At 40.6% G+C, this 18,143-nt stretch overlaps 1 protein-coding gene across 1 annotated transcript; it reads right to left on the bottom strand.

The window, feature by feature from the left end:
• Positions 1 to 1,606: 1,606 nt before the first annotated feature.
• Positions 1,607 to 17,724, bottom strand: KCNMB3 (potassium calcium-activated channel subfamily M regulatory beta subunit 3). Its single transcript, XM_059163419.1, has 4 exons — positions 17,357 to 17,724; positions 7,235 to 7,426; positions 3,405 to 3,603; positions 1,607 to 2,251 (listed from the first exon to the last, which is right to left on the bottom strand). Exons 1-4 carry the CDS (start codon positions 17,416 to 17,418, stop codon positions 1,853 to 1,855), a joined length of 852 nt encoding a protein of 283 aa, XP_059019402.1. The 5' UTR covers positions 17,419 to 17,724; the 3' UTR covers positions 1,607 to 1,852.
• Between the last annotated feature and the right edge of the window lie 419 nt (positions 17,725 to 18,143).

The following is an 18,143-nucleotide window of genomic DNA, read 5'->3' as shown; positions in this document are numbered from 1 at the left end:
CAGGCAGAGAGAGAGAGGGAAGCAGGCTCCCTGCTGAGCAGAGAGTCCGATGCGGGACTCGATCCCAGGACCCCGAGATCATGACCTGAGCCTAAGGCAGCGGCTTAACCCACTGAGCCACCCAGGCGCCCCAGGGTCTCCTTTTTTAAGTCTGAATAATATTCCACTGTGTGTAGATATACACCTCATGTATATGTGTTTTCTCTGTGTGTGTGTGTGTGTGTAGGATCACAATTTATTCATCTGTTGATGGACAGTGGTGGTTCAATACCTTGGCTACTGTCAGTAATGCTCCACTGAACTGGGGAGTGCAGATTGTTTCTTGGAGGTACTGATTTCCTTTCCTTTGGGTATATACCCGAAGAGGGATAAGGCTGGCTAAACATTGAAACTTAGAAAACAATTTTTTTTTAAATCTACTAATGTTTTTGAGGACTTTTACTAGATGTCAGAAATTGAGCAAGGTATTTTATATACTCTGCCTTGTTTATTCCTTAACCCTATAAAGGAAGAGATTGTCCTCATTTTATAAGTGAGAAGAGAAAGGCTTGAACATTCATTGCAGTTGAGCAGAATTGCCCAAGGATACATATCTGAAAAGCTGTAATGATGGCCTACGAATTCACATAAAATCCTCTGAGACATGTGTTTTTTCTACCATTCCACACTAGAAAGAAGAGAAAGCACCAAAATTGTTCATTACTTGTGAAGTCAATATTTCCCCCCCACCACAGGATTTCTATTTATTTTTTTTTAATTTTTCTATTTTTTGTGAAGTCAATATTGCTCTAATTATCCAGTCTAGTTATTTGTGACTTGAATTCATATGAAAAAGCATAATATTGACTTAGAGGCAAACTTTCTGTTTTGATTACATCTGCATATAAAAGTTGCTTCAAAAGTCTCATTATAATGTCCATGATATATGACTTTTTAGTAAAATTTAAAGATACTTTAAGGCACGTTGGTTTTCAGAACAAACTCTTTTCAACTCATATTCAGCTAACTCTGAAAAGCACTTGTTGGAAGAGCCCTGTGACATTCATTAGTTAGTAACCATAGTTGAGTCATTAATTAAAGCTTGGACATTTGCTGACTAACCATGGGGGACCCATCTACAGTGTGCATCATCTGACATGAATGTTCAATTCCATCTAGTATAGCCTCTCCCTGCACATTTCTGGCCGTCTCTCCCACTCCCACCAGAATGTACACAGAGAATAAAATGAGCTTATGGAAAGCATAATTAACTAGAAAGATGTGGCTGAAAGCAAAATTACATGGTACATGGCAAGGTTAAGTATGAATAGCTCCAAACTTAGTGGTTTTGCTAGGCAGCAGCTTTCCTCCTTTATCATGAATGGGGAGATAGAATGGTAGCCCACATTTTTTTGAAATTACCAGATTATTCTCTTCCTAACTTGATCGTGAATGACTTGATTTTCACTAAGATTTTTTTTTTTTTTTGAGAAATATTTTGAGGTGAACTCTGTTGCCAACAAAGAGACTGGCCAGTCAGTGGTCAGCAGGTAGATGCCCTCATCGTGTACTCCACACCAACGGGTTCCACGAGAGCCGAAATTAGGTCAAGCACAACTACCTGAAGCCTGTGTTGCCATGAGGGAACAAAAGCACTGCCTTGGCTCACGTGGAATATGTGGGGTAGAGGAAAAGACGATGAGTTTGTGGTTATTTATAGAACAGATGGACTACATAATGAGGCTCTTTAAAAATGTTTCTTCCTGTGTGAAGTATCATACTTAATTTGAGTTGCCTCTACATGGTTAGTGTCCAAGCAGACATCATTAGGTCCTCAGGCGCAAAAATTGCCAAGCATCCGAAGGCCAAGACCTTAATGTGGCCACCATTGTAAGATTTCTCGGCTTCTTTCTGGGCTCCTCCCCATGCTCCACAGTTTTAGTCGGTGCTGTTCCATATAAGGTACTTTGCCACCTACCTCATCTCTGTGTGGGGGGCTATATTTTTCACACAATAGGGACAGGTACTGTGTTAATCTCACCATGCCAACAATCAGGGCACCACCTAGCAGAGTCAGCATCGGCCAGAATAAACAGTGGAAGATAACCATTTGGTCGTACTTTTTTATGAGAATGACATCTTCAGATCGGCTGTCTGGACTGTAGAAGCATGAAAAAGGGGTCCCATTTTTGTGATCGAAGAATTCCTTTATGTCCAGAGCACTGTTGAGCAAATCATTCCTGTCTCGGTGGCACTTGGGTGTGTAAAAGCACTAGGAGTATGAAGGAGGAAGAAACATGAGGACACTGTCCCCGAAACCAAGCATTTAAGCAACAGTTTTAATTCTGAAAAGGCTTCAAACCGAAGCTATTCATGGAGAGTTTCAATTTCAGAAGGTGATGAAACCTGTTGCAGAGCCCATGGGGAAGGGTGGACAGGAGGACACAGAGTGAAATGGCCATTTCCAGGCACTAGGCAGAAGTGGGGGAAGGGATTCTTAGAAAATAGACATTGCAGAAGAGGCAGTGACCAGCATCGTAAGGACCATGCTCTCTCCACATACAGGCAGTTGGTCTTTGTCCACTCAAAAAATATCTGTTGAGCTCACTATGTGCTTTCAACCTATGAACACCTCTACCCTAGTTGTCTTGGTTTCCCATAGAAAATCTTTCCCTAAGGGATAGTGTGTTGAGGCTTCTGCCCTAGGCCCACAAAGCCTTCCTAAATAGGCTTTGGTTCGCGGAGGGCAGAACCAGTGAAGGGATCTGTCAGCTGGTGATTTTTTTTTTTTTCCAAAAAAACTTCAGATTTTTTAGCATCCTCAGTAGGCACTCATGGCACTGTGCTTAAGGCCTACCTAAATGTTTGAGACCTTAAAAATTATTGCATCCGAAACAGAGATCATCAGATGGATTAGTGCCCAAGTAAAGACAACAAAGTATAGCATGTTAACCAATCTAATACAAGCTAACTTTTTCATAGTTAGGTGTAAATAAATACTATAAACATATGAACCAATTTAGTAACCTATTAAAATCAAAATTATAATAATCCTTTAAATTTATTTGATAAGAAAAATTGTTTACTTGATTTAAAATGTGTTGTGAGTACATTTTCACATTTTTTATATGATGGGGAGTAGGACTTCCAAAAGTAAAACTGCCCACAATTGACTCTGTTCACTGGCTCAGCTGGGAAATTCTAGACACCAGTTTGCAAAATTGAAATAATTCCTTTCCATTCTATATACCCCATTTTTTCCTCCAAGAATGCTTTTAGCTTCCTTTATCCTGTAAAGGCATTCACTGGAGGGAAATAGCTTTATCCCTAGAGATGGTCTGGGGTACTGCACTCTGCTGGGGACAGTCTGGCACAGAAAGGAGGACTATAATTAGAACTCCTTCATTACATGAACTTTACATTACCTTGGAATTTATCTGGACAGCCTCTTCATTATAATGTAGGAGAGCTTTCTGACCTGAATGGGTGAGGTTCACAAACACCTGAAGACATGGGTACTTGCCCTGCCCTCGGCAGTCCACACCACAGGTGAAAGCACAGTCCATCCAGTCATCCATGATATGAGCGTGGATGATAGTACAGTTTGATTCTTCTCTCTGAGTGCTTCAATTGGAAAAAGATAAATGATCTTCACCCTCTACAATTTAGTTTTTTATTTCTCTCTTTTTTTAAGAGAGAGAGCAAGCAGAGGGAGGGAGGGGCAGAGAGAGAGGGAGAGAGAGAATCTCAAGCTGACTCTACACCCAGCATGGAACCCAATGCAGGGCTTGATCTCATGACCCTGAGATCATCACCTGAGCCAATATCAAGAGTCAATGCTCAACCGACTGAGCCTCCCGGGTGCCCCAGTTTTATATTTCTAATGTGATAGCCCAAGGCATTTGTATATTTAAAGGTAATGTAGAACCATTACAGAAGGTACATAGTGGTTAGGAACACTGAGTGGAGAACATTGAGAAAGGGGATAAACAGCAAACTGGTAAGTTTCATCTCAATTATGACCCGCTTGGTGTATTTCTAACTACACCAACCCTTTGATCAATGGTTTTCAAACTTCAGAATCAACTGAGCAAGTGTGTTAGAGTGAAGAATTTGTGGATTCTATGGCTTCACTCCTCGAGATTTGTATTCAGTTGATCTGAGTTGAAGCCCAAAAATCTGTATTTAGCCATATTTAAGATGCAGGTATTTGGCAAACCATGCTTTGACAAATATTACTGTAACCACATAGTTAGAAATCTTATCCTCTCTCATGCTTTGTCATCTCAAAATGTACCCATTTTCCTGTCCTATGGAAATGTGCCTTTGGATGGAGTCCAACCACAGTCAGTGTGGCCCTGGGTCAATATAGCCTGGTAACAAGGTACATTTCCATGGTCTCTTTCTACTTCCAATGAGCAAACAAATCATAGAAGGAATATCTCATTCGAAAACTTACTATGTTTTGCTATCAGTAAGTTCCTTGAGGTCAGGAGGTACATCCTGTTCTTCTTTATGATCCTCAAAGCAAGAAGCGCCATGCCTCCCACATAGTAGAGGCTCAGTAAGTGTTACCGTGAATTAAATTTTACTTGGAAAATGTTCCTTTGAGAATTTTCTCATGTACTACACACACAGAATGTTCTAGGTGCTATGAGAAGTAGTAGGCAAAACTCCTGCCCATGAAGATTTTGTGGTGGTGTTGAAAAGACAGATATGTATGAAATGATTAGAGGATAAGTTTTAGATAAAGTAAATGAGGGTCAGAGGAAATGCTTGATTGAATGTACAGGACCAGCTCCTCATGCACCCTCACACGTGTAGGCGGGTCCCTGTGTTTATTTCCTGGCAACTTAAACACAAGAAGTAAGATAAGCAAATTCTAAAGTCAATGTTTGAAATGCCTCATTGAAATTAGGGTAACACTGCACTTCCATTGAGATCTTTGGTCATGAGTAAGCATTTTCTTTAATAACTTGGGAGACGGTGCCATTCAAAATAATCTTGAGGCAAGGACATAAAAAACAAACACTGGATGGAGCCTAAGAAGAATAAAATTTGAGGCAAGTAAAAATGCAAATATGGAAAATAAGGTTCTTTCCACAGGTTTAACACTAGCCTTCTTTCTCACAAAATTAAATTCTGTACTTATTTAGACCAAGAACCTAAAATCATACTTTAGAGGCCCCTGTTTGTCTGTGTTAGAGCTAAGCTCTCCAAATTTCCATGCACAAGGACCAAGCCAGGCCTCTCCAGTAGAACCACGGATATATTTAGAGCTGAAAACATGAGCATGGTCTTTTGATAACACTGTGTGTCTATGTGTCTACAAGTAGGCAAAGTCCATCATTTGGTTGAAAGATGAGAGTCTAAGGGAGTGGGGACAGGTACAAGCTACTTAGGCCATCTTCCCTGAAGCAAAACCAGGCTCTGAGGTAGCACAAGATCACAAGGCAGGAGACAGAGGAGAACATACCACTCTTAAGCATTCATGTAATTACTTTAAGCAAAAAATTTCTAGAAATGCTTAGAAAAGTAAAATTTAAATATGAGCAACAGTTTGGTGTCAGATTGCAGAAGGTATCCTTGAAACTTCTCCCAAATTATCACATTTAATAAATAATCTGACCTGGACTTTCATACAAGTGCACAAACATGTGCACACATACACCATTTATTCAGCTTACATAAATATGTATAATGTAGCTAGCTAGATAGGTAGATATAGATACAGATACAAATATAGATACAGGAGTAATAGGAAAAGGGAGGGAGAAAAGAGTAAGGATACAATCCTGTATCCTGCATACCATAAGATCCCTTACAGTTATGAGAACTGGGCCACAAATTTGACTCTGAGCTTCCTAGCAGCCAAAGCAATGAAGGAAATACAAATACATATAAGATTCCTGGAGTCCACTGAATAAAAGCTGGTTGACCAGAAGCAGAACATATTCTCCTGGTGCTAATATTAGAGTGGAAATTCTGGGCACTTGTAATTGTAGCACTGTGTGCTGTAGCGAGGGAGACCTCCACATTATTGTCCTAATAATGTAACTTAGGAATGGCAAGAGATGAATCTGATAAATAACAAAAGCAGGCCACCTACTTCTTGCCCTATGACCCTTTTTCCCCACTGATCTCTTAGGCCTCCCTCTCCCCATTCTCCCAAACTTCTGTAACTCTTTGGCTAACCAAAGGGAAAGTGTTCCTTGCTTTTCCCCTACCCCGTACTGCCCTCCCTCAAAGTACCCCCATGTTCTATAAGCCATCTTCCAAAATTAAACCTGTGCTCCCCTGCCCTAATGAAATCTCCTATCCCTCCTGTGGCTGCAAACTTTATTTAAGTATTAGGAGGCAAGGAGTCTTATATCAAAACAACAGGCCAGTTCTTTACTGGCTGAGTGACCTTAAGCAAGTTACTTGACCTTTCTGAATCTCAGCTTGCTCATTTTTAAAAGGAAAATTAAAACAATAAAATAACGCTACCATTAGCATTAGACTATAGACTTAAATAGGATAAAATATAGTATATTTTGGCATATAATATATATTTGATAAATGCTGTTATTAGATATATTTAATAAGGAAACCAATTAAAACAAAGGAAGGAAACTAACATTTATTGAGCTACTACTATGTGCTAGATAGACATTATCAAACTCAAAAAACTCAATAACTTTTATATGCTCATGTAAAAGACTTAAATTAACCATTCTCTGTGGTATCTGCTTGTTTGGTTGGTTGGATTTTTTTAAAGATTTTATTTATTTATTTATTTATTTATTTGACAGAGAGAGCAAACACAAGCAGGGGAATGGCAGGCAGAGGGATAAGGAGAAGCAGATGCCGCACTGAGCAGAGAGCCCAATGTGGGGCTCAATCTCAGGTCCCTGGAGTCATGACCTCAGCAGAAGGCAGACACTCAACTGACTGAGCCACCCAGACACCCCTGATATCAACCTGTTAAAGGAAGAATTTATTACCTACATGCATATCTAATGTATGGATTAGTTGTTGAAAGTATTTTTCAGATGAGGAGGGTGAGTGGCAAAGGACTATCTTCCGCTTTCTTACCACCCCTTTCTCCCCCCTCAACTGCCTCCCAGCCCTGAGAGACAAACAGGTGTTTCTATCTTCCCTTCCCTTAGATAATGATGAGAGGGCTGAAGAAGCCAAAGCCAGCCTCTTCTCCACCACTGTGTTTGGTCTGATCTGAATCGAAAATTCTGGGTCTCCTTTCTCTGTTTCTTACCTGAGCAAGAAGGGCTTTAGAATGGTTATTCCAAACAAGAAGAACATGAGGACTGAGAAGCCCATCATTGCAAACCCTAGCAGCACGGCTCGGTCCTCTCCAGCACTGGATGGCAGCTTCTTGTGCACATCTGGGAGGTCTCCATCATTGTGGTCTATGTTTCTATTCCTCCCTGAGGCAGAAAAGGCTGTCCTTTGGGGGAAGTAAAAAGAAGATATTTCAATAAACTCACAGAGAAATGGGAACATTTACCACCTCATGGTGGGTGGAAGGATGATCCCATTTGCCATCCACCTGGAGAGGTTGTGATCAGGTTCAGAGCAACACCATGAAATCCCATGTTCAGAGCTTGGTTAAAAACCCACCCAAACCAGCTAAATTTATGTGTTATAAAATATAATTAATGTAATTTTTTTTACATCTAACAATAGTAAGAAGTCTTTGGAGATCTGTTTAATCAATGAATAGAAAAGAATTACCTATAAGTAGTTTTCATTTGTATAGTTTTCATATATATGTATGTAAATAAGTATTATGAACTTGTTTATCAGTTAGGGATACTGCACATTCCCCCTGAAAATAATTTTTACACTCTTCAGTGAGTTCCATATGTAAAGAATGACTCGGAAAGTTCAGATTCAGAATTAACAACATCCGGAAATAGTAGGATTTGACTTGTTCTTTTATATTGTTCTTTTACAGGGAAAGGCAGTATAGCTATCATGGGGCTTGGTGGCCCGTGGCCAGTCCTTTCAGAATAAGGACTGCTTCTCCTTATCCCTCTGCCTGTTCTCTTCTCCTCTCTGCTCTCCCCCTCTCTGGTCACTCACAGATCTGTGTGAATGGCCCTACATTTCTTCTCTCCCTCTCTCTGCTCTATACCAGCAAAGGATGTGATAAGTTATTTCACAGTAGGGGTCCAGTGAACAGTAAAAACCAAAATGAACGTTGCTAACTGGTGACCCACAGATAGTATCCAGCCCACGGATAAGTTGTGTTTTGTTGGTTTTTTGTTTTGTTCTGTTTTTTAATTCTCTGTGTGTTTTTTTAATGTGGGATTCGTTGCTAACACTTTAGAAATTGTGAAATTTTTCATAAAAATGCTGATTACTGACTTTTGAAAACTATCAGGTCCACACTCCTGTCTATGAACAGCTGGCCAAGCCAAGCAGAGGCTGTCCCTATGGACCAGCATGTATTCTCCAATTTGCCATAGTTTTACCACTTCCTATGGTCAATGTCATTGATTTGCAGATCCTTGCTCAGTAGGCGGATGCAGTTCCAGAGGCAGTTCCACTTCAAAAGTCTTAAGAAAATCTTAAGCCAAACAAATGCAGTTAAAATGGTAGAAACTCAGACACCATCAAACTGAATAAAAAGCTTACTAAAATGTAAAGCCGAGCAACACTTTGTCAAGGGAATTGCTAGTTGTTTTCTTCCAAAAGCATATTTTATACTTTAAAGACAGTGAGGGGAAGGTCAAGTAATCCAGGATGTCCTAGGAGCCTGCGGTGGGAAGCACTGGTCTCAGAGGATCACAGCACTCCTGGGTTAATACTATTTTGGGAATCAAGGATGTGGTTTGGGGATTTTTTTTTTTTTTTTTTAGATTTTTTTATTTATTTCAGAGAGAGAGAGATCACAAGTAGGCAGAGAGACAGGCAGAGAGAGAGAGAGGAGGAAGCAGTCTCCCTGCTGAGCAGAGAGCCAAATGCGGGGCTTGATCCCAGGACCCTGGGATCATGACCTGAGCCGAAGGCAGAGGCTTTAACCCACTGAGCCACCCAGGCGCCTGATTTGGGGATTTTTAATCTCTTTTGATACTTTACTCACCCTCTATCATCCCACCCTCAGAGAATAGGCAGGAAAAACAACTTTTTAAGTGAAATTTGAGGTAGTACATTTTATAAGTCATAAACAATTATAATAAAGAGAAGAGTTTTAGCCATAAAGTAAGATTAGATATTTTGTAGGTTTCCAGTACCCAATACCCTGTCTTTTCCCTCCTGTTCTGAAACTGGACTTTAGTTGCTTCATACTGTAAGTCATCCTGGAGGCTGGTTGTGAGATACCTATGGAATCCATGCATGAAGAGGTTTATTTTGAGGTCTCTCTGGCTCTTGTAACATATTGATTTAATAGACCCAAGTATGATTGTTGATAGGCAAAACTGGCATAATTTCAGTGTGCATGGACAGCATCCACACAGGGGAAAACCTTTGATCATCTAGCCCTAGTGGCCAAGATGCTGGTGTTCCTGAGTTCCATAGGAATGTAACAGTTACAAAGACCGTTCTTGGCAGGGCACCTCCCACCCCACCCCAGGGCAATGCACAGATAGCAGACTGAAACACACAATCATACTGTAAAAAGTCCTATTTACTTAGCCTGGAGCTCCAGCCTGAAGTACCGGCTTCAGGTTTCCCATACATCTAGAGACCAAGAGGCATTCCCAGGGAACACAGGCAGGAAGACACAATCCTTGCACACCCTCTTGGTCTTGCTATAGCTCAATAGACCTCCCAGAAAGGAGCTTCTACACTTGTCTAGAGCCCTAATTTTTATAACTCTCATCCAGGAGACACCTCTAGATGACCTGGTCTAAAGGCCAACTAGGTTTCCAGTTGCAGCCCTGAAGGACTGTAAAAATTTGCATGCTTTGACAGCTGCTGCCTGAGGGGCTGGCTTCTAATCAGCCTTAAGCTAAGTGCTAAATGAAATTCTCCCCTTGGAACATTAACAGGTCTTGACATACCTGCTAGGACACATAAAGAATAAATCAGGTAGTTTAGACAATCACAAAGAGATAGCCAAGAGCTAGAAAAAGAGTGAATGAGAGGATTCCTCACCTAACCAAGGCTATTCCTTCAAGGCTGAGAGAAGAAGCTGTTTTGCCCAATACACAGACACCAACACAGAGTGAAGCAAAATGAAGAAACAAATAAATACTTCCCAATGGGAAAAAAACAAAAGACAAAAAACAAAAAATACAACCTCAGAAAGAGATAAGAAAGCTACCTGATAAAGAATTCAAATTAATAGTCGTAAAGATGCTCACCAAACTCAGAAGAATGAGCAAACATGATGAAAACTTCAAAAAAGAGAGCAATGATCAGAAAGTACCAAACAGAAGTTACAGAACTGAAGAACATAATAATGGAACTGAAGAATTGAACTGAAGAATTCAATATACTATTGAATACTCAATAGCAAACTGGATGAAACAGAACACATCAGCAAGAACACATCACAAAGCAATAAAACTCACCCTGACAGAAGAGCAAAAAAGAAAAAAAAAATTTTTTAAATTGAAGACATCTTAAGAGACCAACATCAAATAGCATAACATTCACATTATAGGAGGTCTCAAAAGGAGAAGAAAGAGAAAACGGGGCAGAAAAGTTATTTGAAGAAATAATGGCTAAAAACCTCCCTAGGGAAGGAAACAGACATCCAGATCACATTCAAAGATTTGGTACCTATCTTTCTCAAATTCTTCCAAAACATTGAAGAATACTTCCAAACTCATTTACGAGGCCAGCAATACCCTGATGCCAAAACCAGACAAGGAAGCCACAGAAAAAAGAAAATTATAAGCTGATATTCTGATAAACATAGAAGCAAAAATTCTCAACAAAATATTAGCAAGCTGAATTCAACAAAAGGCTAAAAGGATGATACACCATGACTGAGTAGGATTTATTCCACAGATTCAAGGATGATTTTACATCTGCAAATCAATCAGTATGCTACACCACGTTAAAATAATGAAAGATAAAAACCATATGATCATCTCAATAGATGCAGAGAAAGCATCCAGCAAAATTCAAAATCCATTTATGATAAAAATTCTCAACAAAGTAGATATGGAGGGAGAGAACCTCAACATAATCAAGGCTATATATGACAAGCCCACAGCCAACCTCATACTCAATGGGGAAATGCTGAAAGCTTTTTCTCTAAGATCAGGAACAAAACAAGGATGCCCACTTCTAGGCAACATAATATTGTAAGTCCTAGCTACAGCAACTAGGCAAGAAAGAGAATAAGAGGCATACAAATTGGAGAAAAAGAAGTAAAACTGTCACTATATGATGATGACATGGTAGTATATATAGAAAACCCTAAAGACCATCAAAAAAGCTATTAGAACTATTAAATGTATTCAATAACCTTATAGGATACAAAATTAATATACAAAAATTTGTTGTTTCTATACACTGGTAACAAACTACCAGAAAGAGAAACCAAGAAAACAATACTACTTATAATCACAACAAAACAAATAAAATAATTAGGAATAAATTTAACCAAGGAGATGAAAGATATGTACACTGAAAACTTATAAGACATTGACTAAAGAACTTGAAGAAGAAACAAATAAATGGAAAGATATTTTGTGCTCATGGATTAAAAGAATTAATATTGTCAAAATGTCCATAAAAACCCAAAGCAATGAGATTCAGTACAATGTGTATCAAAATTCTAATGACATATTTCACAGAAATAGGACAAATAATTCTAAAATTTATGTGGAACCACACGTAATGACCCAGAATAACTAAAACAAGCTTGAGAAAGAAGAACAAAACTAGAGGTAGCACACCGCTTAGTTTGAAACCATCCTGCACATCTGAAGTTACTGGCATAAAAACAGACAGAAATAAATGGAACAGAATAGAGGGCCCAAAAAGAAACCCATGTTTATATGTCAATTAATTTATTACAAAGGAGACAAGAATATATAGTGGAGAAAGGACAGTCTCCCCAATAAATGGTGCTGGGAAACAGGACAGCTACATGCAAAAGAAGGAACCTGGACCACTATTTTACACCATATACAAAAATTAACTCAAAATGGATTAAAAACTTCAATATAAGACCTGAAACCATAAAACTTCTAAAAGAAACCATAGATGAAAAGCTCTTTAGTATGAATCTTAATGATATTTTTCTGAATCTAACTCCAAAGACAAGGAAAACAAAAGCAAAAATAAACAAATACAACTACATCAAACTAAAATCTTTCTGCAAAGAAAAGGAAACCATCAACAAAATGAGAAGGCAGTCGGGACACTTGGGTGGCTCAGTGGGTTAAGCCGCTGCCTTCGGCTCAGGTCATGATCGCAGCGTCCTGGGATCAAGCCCCGCATAGGCTCCTTGCTCAGCGGGGAACCTGCTTCTCTTGCTCTCTCTGCCTGCTTGTGTGTACTTGCTTGCTCACTCTCTCTCTCTGGCAAATAAATTAAAAAATCTTTAAAAAAAAAAAAAGAAGAAGGCAGTCTACTGAATCTAGGCCCTAAAGGAATCCTATGATGTTTCAAGGACTATGTGTTCTCATTCAAAAGTCATAAAACACAGTAAGGGCCTTTGAGTTAGAAAAAACAGATTCAGATCCACAAAAAACTTCGGATATTTGGACAGTATATAAAAATGTATCTGTGAGGGGCGCCTGGGTGGCTCAGTGGGTTAAAGCCTCTGCCTTTGGCTTGGGTCATGATCTCAGGGTCCCGGGATAGAGCCCCACATTGGGCTCTCCACTCAGCAGGGAGCTGCTTCCCTTCCTCTCTGCCTGCTTCTATGTCTACTTGTGATCTCTATCTGTTAAATTAAATAAATAAAATCTTTTTAAAAAAATGTATCTGTGATATGTTTAAAGAAACAAAAAGAAAGGGATGCGCCTGGGTGGCTCAGTGGGTTAAAACCTCTGCCTTCAGCTCAGGTCATGATCTCAGGGTCCTGGGATCGAGCCCCGCATTGGGATCTCTGCTCAGCAGGGAGCCTGCTTCCCCCCCATCTGTCTGCCTCCCTGCCTACTTGCAATCTCTCTCTCTGTCAAATAAATAAATAAAATATTTAAAAAAAAAAAAAAGAAAGAAAGAAAGAAAGGATTACAAATATCAAAAAGAGCAAGACTCTGCAATATGACCAGGCCAATATTTAAAAGAATCAAATATAATTTCTGGAAATGAAAAATTTAAAAATTTAAATAAAAACTCCATGGACAGATTTAACCGTGGATTAGACACATCCACAGAGATAATTAGTAAACAGGGAGATGGACCTGCAAAACAGCCAGAGTATAAGACACGGAGTTTCTGTAATGGAAAATACTAAAGAGAAGTGAAGAAACACGGAAAATAAATAGGAAAGCTCTAACGTAAGATCTATTCAGAATTCCAGAAATAAGAGAAATAAGTCAGAAGCAATGTTCTTAAAAAGATAATAAAATCTCAGAATTGATGAAAACCTAGTCCTCAGATTCCATAAACCCTGTGGGATCAAATAAAGAAATCTACACCTAGACACATCACAGAGTTATTACACAGACACCACAAGAGAAAATCTTAAAAGCAGCACCCGAAAAAGACAGATCAACCGCAGAGGAATGACAGGCTGAGTTGTCACTTCTCCATAACAGGAATGGAAACCAGAAGACAGGAATATTGTCAATAGACTGAGAGAAATCATGTGAGATGGAGGACATGGGGAGATGGAGAGGAGAAGGAAGTTGGGGGAAATCAGAGAGGGAGACAAACCATGAGAGACTGTGGACTCTGAGAAACAAACTGAGGGTTTTGGAGGGGAGGAGGTGGGGGATTGGGTGAGTCTGGTGGTGGGTATTAAGGAGGCACGTATTTCATGGAGAACTGGGTGTGGTGCATAAAAAAAGAATTCTAGAACACTAAAAAAATAAAATTTTTTAAAAATCTTTAAAAAAAAGTCGCATGAGACACGCAGATGTAAAAAGGTTGAAGTTTGTGAGACAAAGTCTAAGGAAAAGCAAGCTGATGTGAACCTTCAGGTTCAAAAGCCTTTTAGAAGTAAAGAAGGTGATAATATTGATTAAAGAGTCACCTGGAAGAGCTAACAATACTAATTTATATGTACCTAATAGCATTGCCTCACTGAAGAACTACAGGAAGAAACAGACAAAATCCACTGACAAATGAGGAGATATTTTTGCATAACCCCTCAGTGATGGACAGCTCAACCATATAAATTAGTGAGGAAAAGATTTGAGCAAAGTAAGTAATGGGTTTTATCTAAATGATAATGCAGAATACTATCCCCTACATAATATATATTCTTCTCAAACATATAAGCAACAGTTATGAGACCTAACCACAAACCAAGCCCTAAAGAAAGCCTCAAGAAATGTCAAAGAATTCATGAAAGTAATGTACTTTTTACACGCTCATGTTACAAAACTTGAACGATATGGAAAAGTAGAGAGAAGAGAACAAAAATCACCCACAATTCTACCACTCAGAGATAATTTCTACTCACTTACTGTGTTATTCCCCCTCCTCTCTATTATTTTAAATAGAACAAGATCATTCTGGACATAGTGGGATTTTTTAAATCTCGTCTTTGCACTTAACATAGTAAGCCCTTTCTTATGTCACAAGCAATTCTTTGTACCCTTCTACTGGCTCCATAATATTCCATCAATTGGACATCCCATCAATTCCTTACCTAGTTCCTTATAGTTGAATATTGGGGTTTTTCCAGTTTTCTGAGACCATAAACATTCCTGTATTTAACTTTGTGGTATTACAAGCGCCTTTCATCCAAGGATCTCAAAGCATTTCAGGATGACCTAATTTGGGGGGCACCTGGGTGGCTCATTTGGTTAAGCGTCTACCTTTGGCTCAGGTCACGATCCCAAAGTCCTGGGATCGAGCCCCACATCGGGCTCCCTGCTTGGTGGGAAGCCTGCTTCTCCCTCTCCCTCTGCCTGCCGTTCTGCGTACTTGTGCTCGCTCTCTCTTTCTCTCAATCTCTCTGTCAAAAAAAGAAAGAAAGAAATCTTAAAACAAACAAACAAAGAACAATCTAATTTTGCTCTCTAGCCAGTAAGATGAGTGAATAGAATTTTTATTTCCTTTTGCCAGCAATACATTTCCACTTCCAACCAGTTTGTTACCTGGAGATGTCTAAGTCATAGTCTAGGCAGTACCCACCCCCTTCTGTGGCTTCCTGGCAAACTGAACTGACTTTCCCACCAGCCCTTTTTCACCCATTGCTCCAGGCACTTTCTGTCTTAGCCTCAGGCAAACTTGATTTCAAAGAGTTTGAACAGGCTCCTCTGGCTGAGATTCCCTGCAGAAGCCAGGAGCCTCTCCCTCCAACACTGTAGCTTGTCAAGAAGGGTTCCTTAGAAAGATGCTGCTCTTCCTCAAAGTTCGGTAATTCATCTGACGTTCCTTTCACATGTGTATATAACTTCGAAGCATGGGGATGTTAAATTCGTATTTCCCTGTAATTTGTTTGTGTTACAAAGAAGCTGTGGGTAATCATTTTTATCCTCCTATTTTTTAATTACAAAATTGTTTAACAACTTCTTTTGAAGCACCAAATGAAGTTGAGTGAAGTCAGCATGGTTCACAGAGTTCAGCAAAAGGCTAGGGCAATCATCTGATTGTACATCTCACCAATGAAAAGGGAAGACAGTCTTGCTTTGGGGAGAACACAACTGCTCTTATGTCTAGTTAATTGTGTTATGAACAGTGCATTAAAACTTGTTCCCTTGCCTTTGGTCATTTGATTTTCTGCCATATAGTAATTCGCTTTGTCTTTTCACAAAAGCATTAGTGCATTTCAAGGAGAGAAGGGTTTTTGCCTCTATCTCTTTCCCCCATGTTCTGTGTCTTCCTCTTCCAATCCTCACCACCGCCCAAACCCCTAATCTCACTTTCCTTTGTTTCTTCAACACCCATGCCTGTCATTACAGGATGTTAGAAGTGGGTGATGTGATGACCACTGTGGTTTTTACTGTTTCCAATTACTCAGCTCCCGACTCCACTTGAGCTACTAACAAACCATCCACATTTCCAGATAAAGTGTGTGAACTTGGCTGAGAAATGTACCCCTGGCAAGCTTTTATTATGCTCTTTTTCAAATACCCTGAAGCAAGGCTCATCTTTCAATATCAGCATCCAGTTCTAAGGCTCCACCCACCCAAACCCAGAAGCAGACAGAAGAACTGTAACTTCACTGAAGGCTCACAGCCCCCCTGTTTTGCATTCCTCTGGGGAGAAAAAAAAAGCTCCTTAAGATAGCCTTTCTCAGGGCCTCTGGGTGTCTCAGTTGGTTAAGCCGCTGCCTTTCTGCTCAGGCCATGATACCAGGGTCCTGGGATGAGTCCCACATCGGGCTCCTTGCTCTGCAGGGAGCCTGCTTCTCTCTAGGCCTCTGCCTGCCACTCTGCCTGCTTGTGTGCGCACGCTCTCTCTCTCTCCCCTGACAAATAAATAAATAAATAAAATCTTAAAAAAAAAAAAAGAAAGAAAGAAAGCCTATCTCACTTCCTCCCTTAGAGGGTAATGGGATAGTGTCGAGAGGAGTACTTAGAAAGCCTGCCAAGGCATGTAGAGACCATTATTATCCCCACTTCATGGACAAGGGGATGAGGCCAACAGAGATTATATGACTTGCCCACAGTTAAATAGCTAGTTAAAGAGTGGAACTGAGGGACACCTGGGTGGCTCAGTTGGTTAAGCAGCTGCCTTCGGCTCAGGTCATGATCCCAGGGTCCTGGGATCGAGACCTGCATCGGGCTCCTTGCTCAGCAGGAAGCCTGCTTCTCTCTCTGCCTCTGCCTACCATTCTGCCTGCTTGTGTTCTTCCTCTCTCTCTGTGACAAATAAATAAACAAAATCTTAAAAAAAAAAAAAAAAAAAAAAAAGAGTGGAACTGAAATTTGAATCCAAGCCTGTGATTCCAGGGCCCAAGCATGCTTCACCAGGCAACCAAGTGCTGGTGGTAGTTTCCTAGACCCTTCATGCAACCAAGAGGTATTTACTGAGCACCTAACATGTTCTGGGCCATGTCCTAGTGCCAGGGAAACACGGGTGAGTCAAAAAAAAAAAAAAAAAAAAAGTCCCTGGCCTTTAAGATTTGCAAGTCAAATGGAGGAGGAAACCAAAAAGAAAAGTTGCAGCCCCCTGATGCCAGGACTTCTGGGGAAGACACAAAGATGCCCCCAGAATCCCCTGGGAGGCCTGGCAAGTGGGCATTCTCAGAGGATGAAGACCAAACCTAAACCTAACCTTGCCAACTCGTTATGGCCGCCCTTCAGCCACTTAATCAGCAAGAGAGGTTCCGGTGGCGACTTACCTCCCCTGGCGCCGCCGGCCACCCTGGAGTGTAATTTGAACGGGGATGCTGAACGGCTGCATGACAGCGGGGGCTGGCAAAATGGACTCCTTTCACCTGAGTCATAGCCTCTGAGCGCGTTGGAAGGATGCAGCTGACGCATCAACGGAAGTGGGGTCCCACTGGGAGCCACCAGTCCCAGCGCAGCCAGGCATCAGAAGTACCCTGGCCTCCTGAGCGGCCGCGGAGCGGTGTGCAGAGCGCGTTTACCAGGAGAGCTAGGAAGTCGAGGCGGCTGTCAGGAGGAGGTTCTGCAGATTCTTGGCCAGGCAGAGCAGTCAATCCTAGACGCTCAAGAAGACCCTGCATAGCCTTGGGCAGCCAGACCTTCTCCCCACAGTCGCCCAGCCCCTGCCTCCGCCTTGTCACCTGTGTTCCGCTTCAGCAGCCGGGTGCATTACCATAGAGACCCAACCGCCTGCGTAAAGTTGAGGCCCAAGGGACCCTATGTAATTGGTGAGGGACATACCCAGGTCAAGGTTTATAAAAAAAGGAAATGTTTTACCCTAACCACGTTTCCTTTTTCACAAATTGTCTCTTAGAGTGTACGTTTAGAGATTTTTCCAGTTAATTGCATGTTCCGATTAAGAGAACTCGTTTTTATATCATATGTGACTTTCCAAATATTCAAGGGCCATAAAATAACTCACCATTAAAACTATATCAAAGTTGTAAAGAACTGTATCAAATACCATTTTATCTTTCCTTGATAACCCAGAGGATATTTGGAGATTTTTCAGTACCCTCA

Source organism: Mustela lutreola, chromosome 2 (genome assembly GCF_030435805.1).
Source record: "Mustela lutreola isolate mMusLut2 chromosome 2, mMusLut2.pri, whole genome shotgun sequence".
Classification (NCBI taxonomy): domain Eukaryota; kingdom Metazoa; phylum Chordata; class Mammalia; order Carnivora; family Mustelidae; genus Mustela; species Mustela lutreola.
The sequence above is the reverse complement of the archived record's forward strand: the minus strand, read 5'-3'. Positions and strand labels throughout refer to the sequence as shown.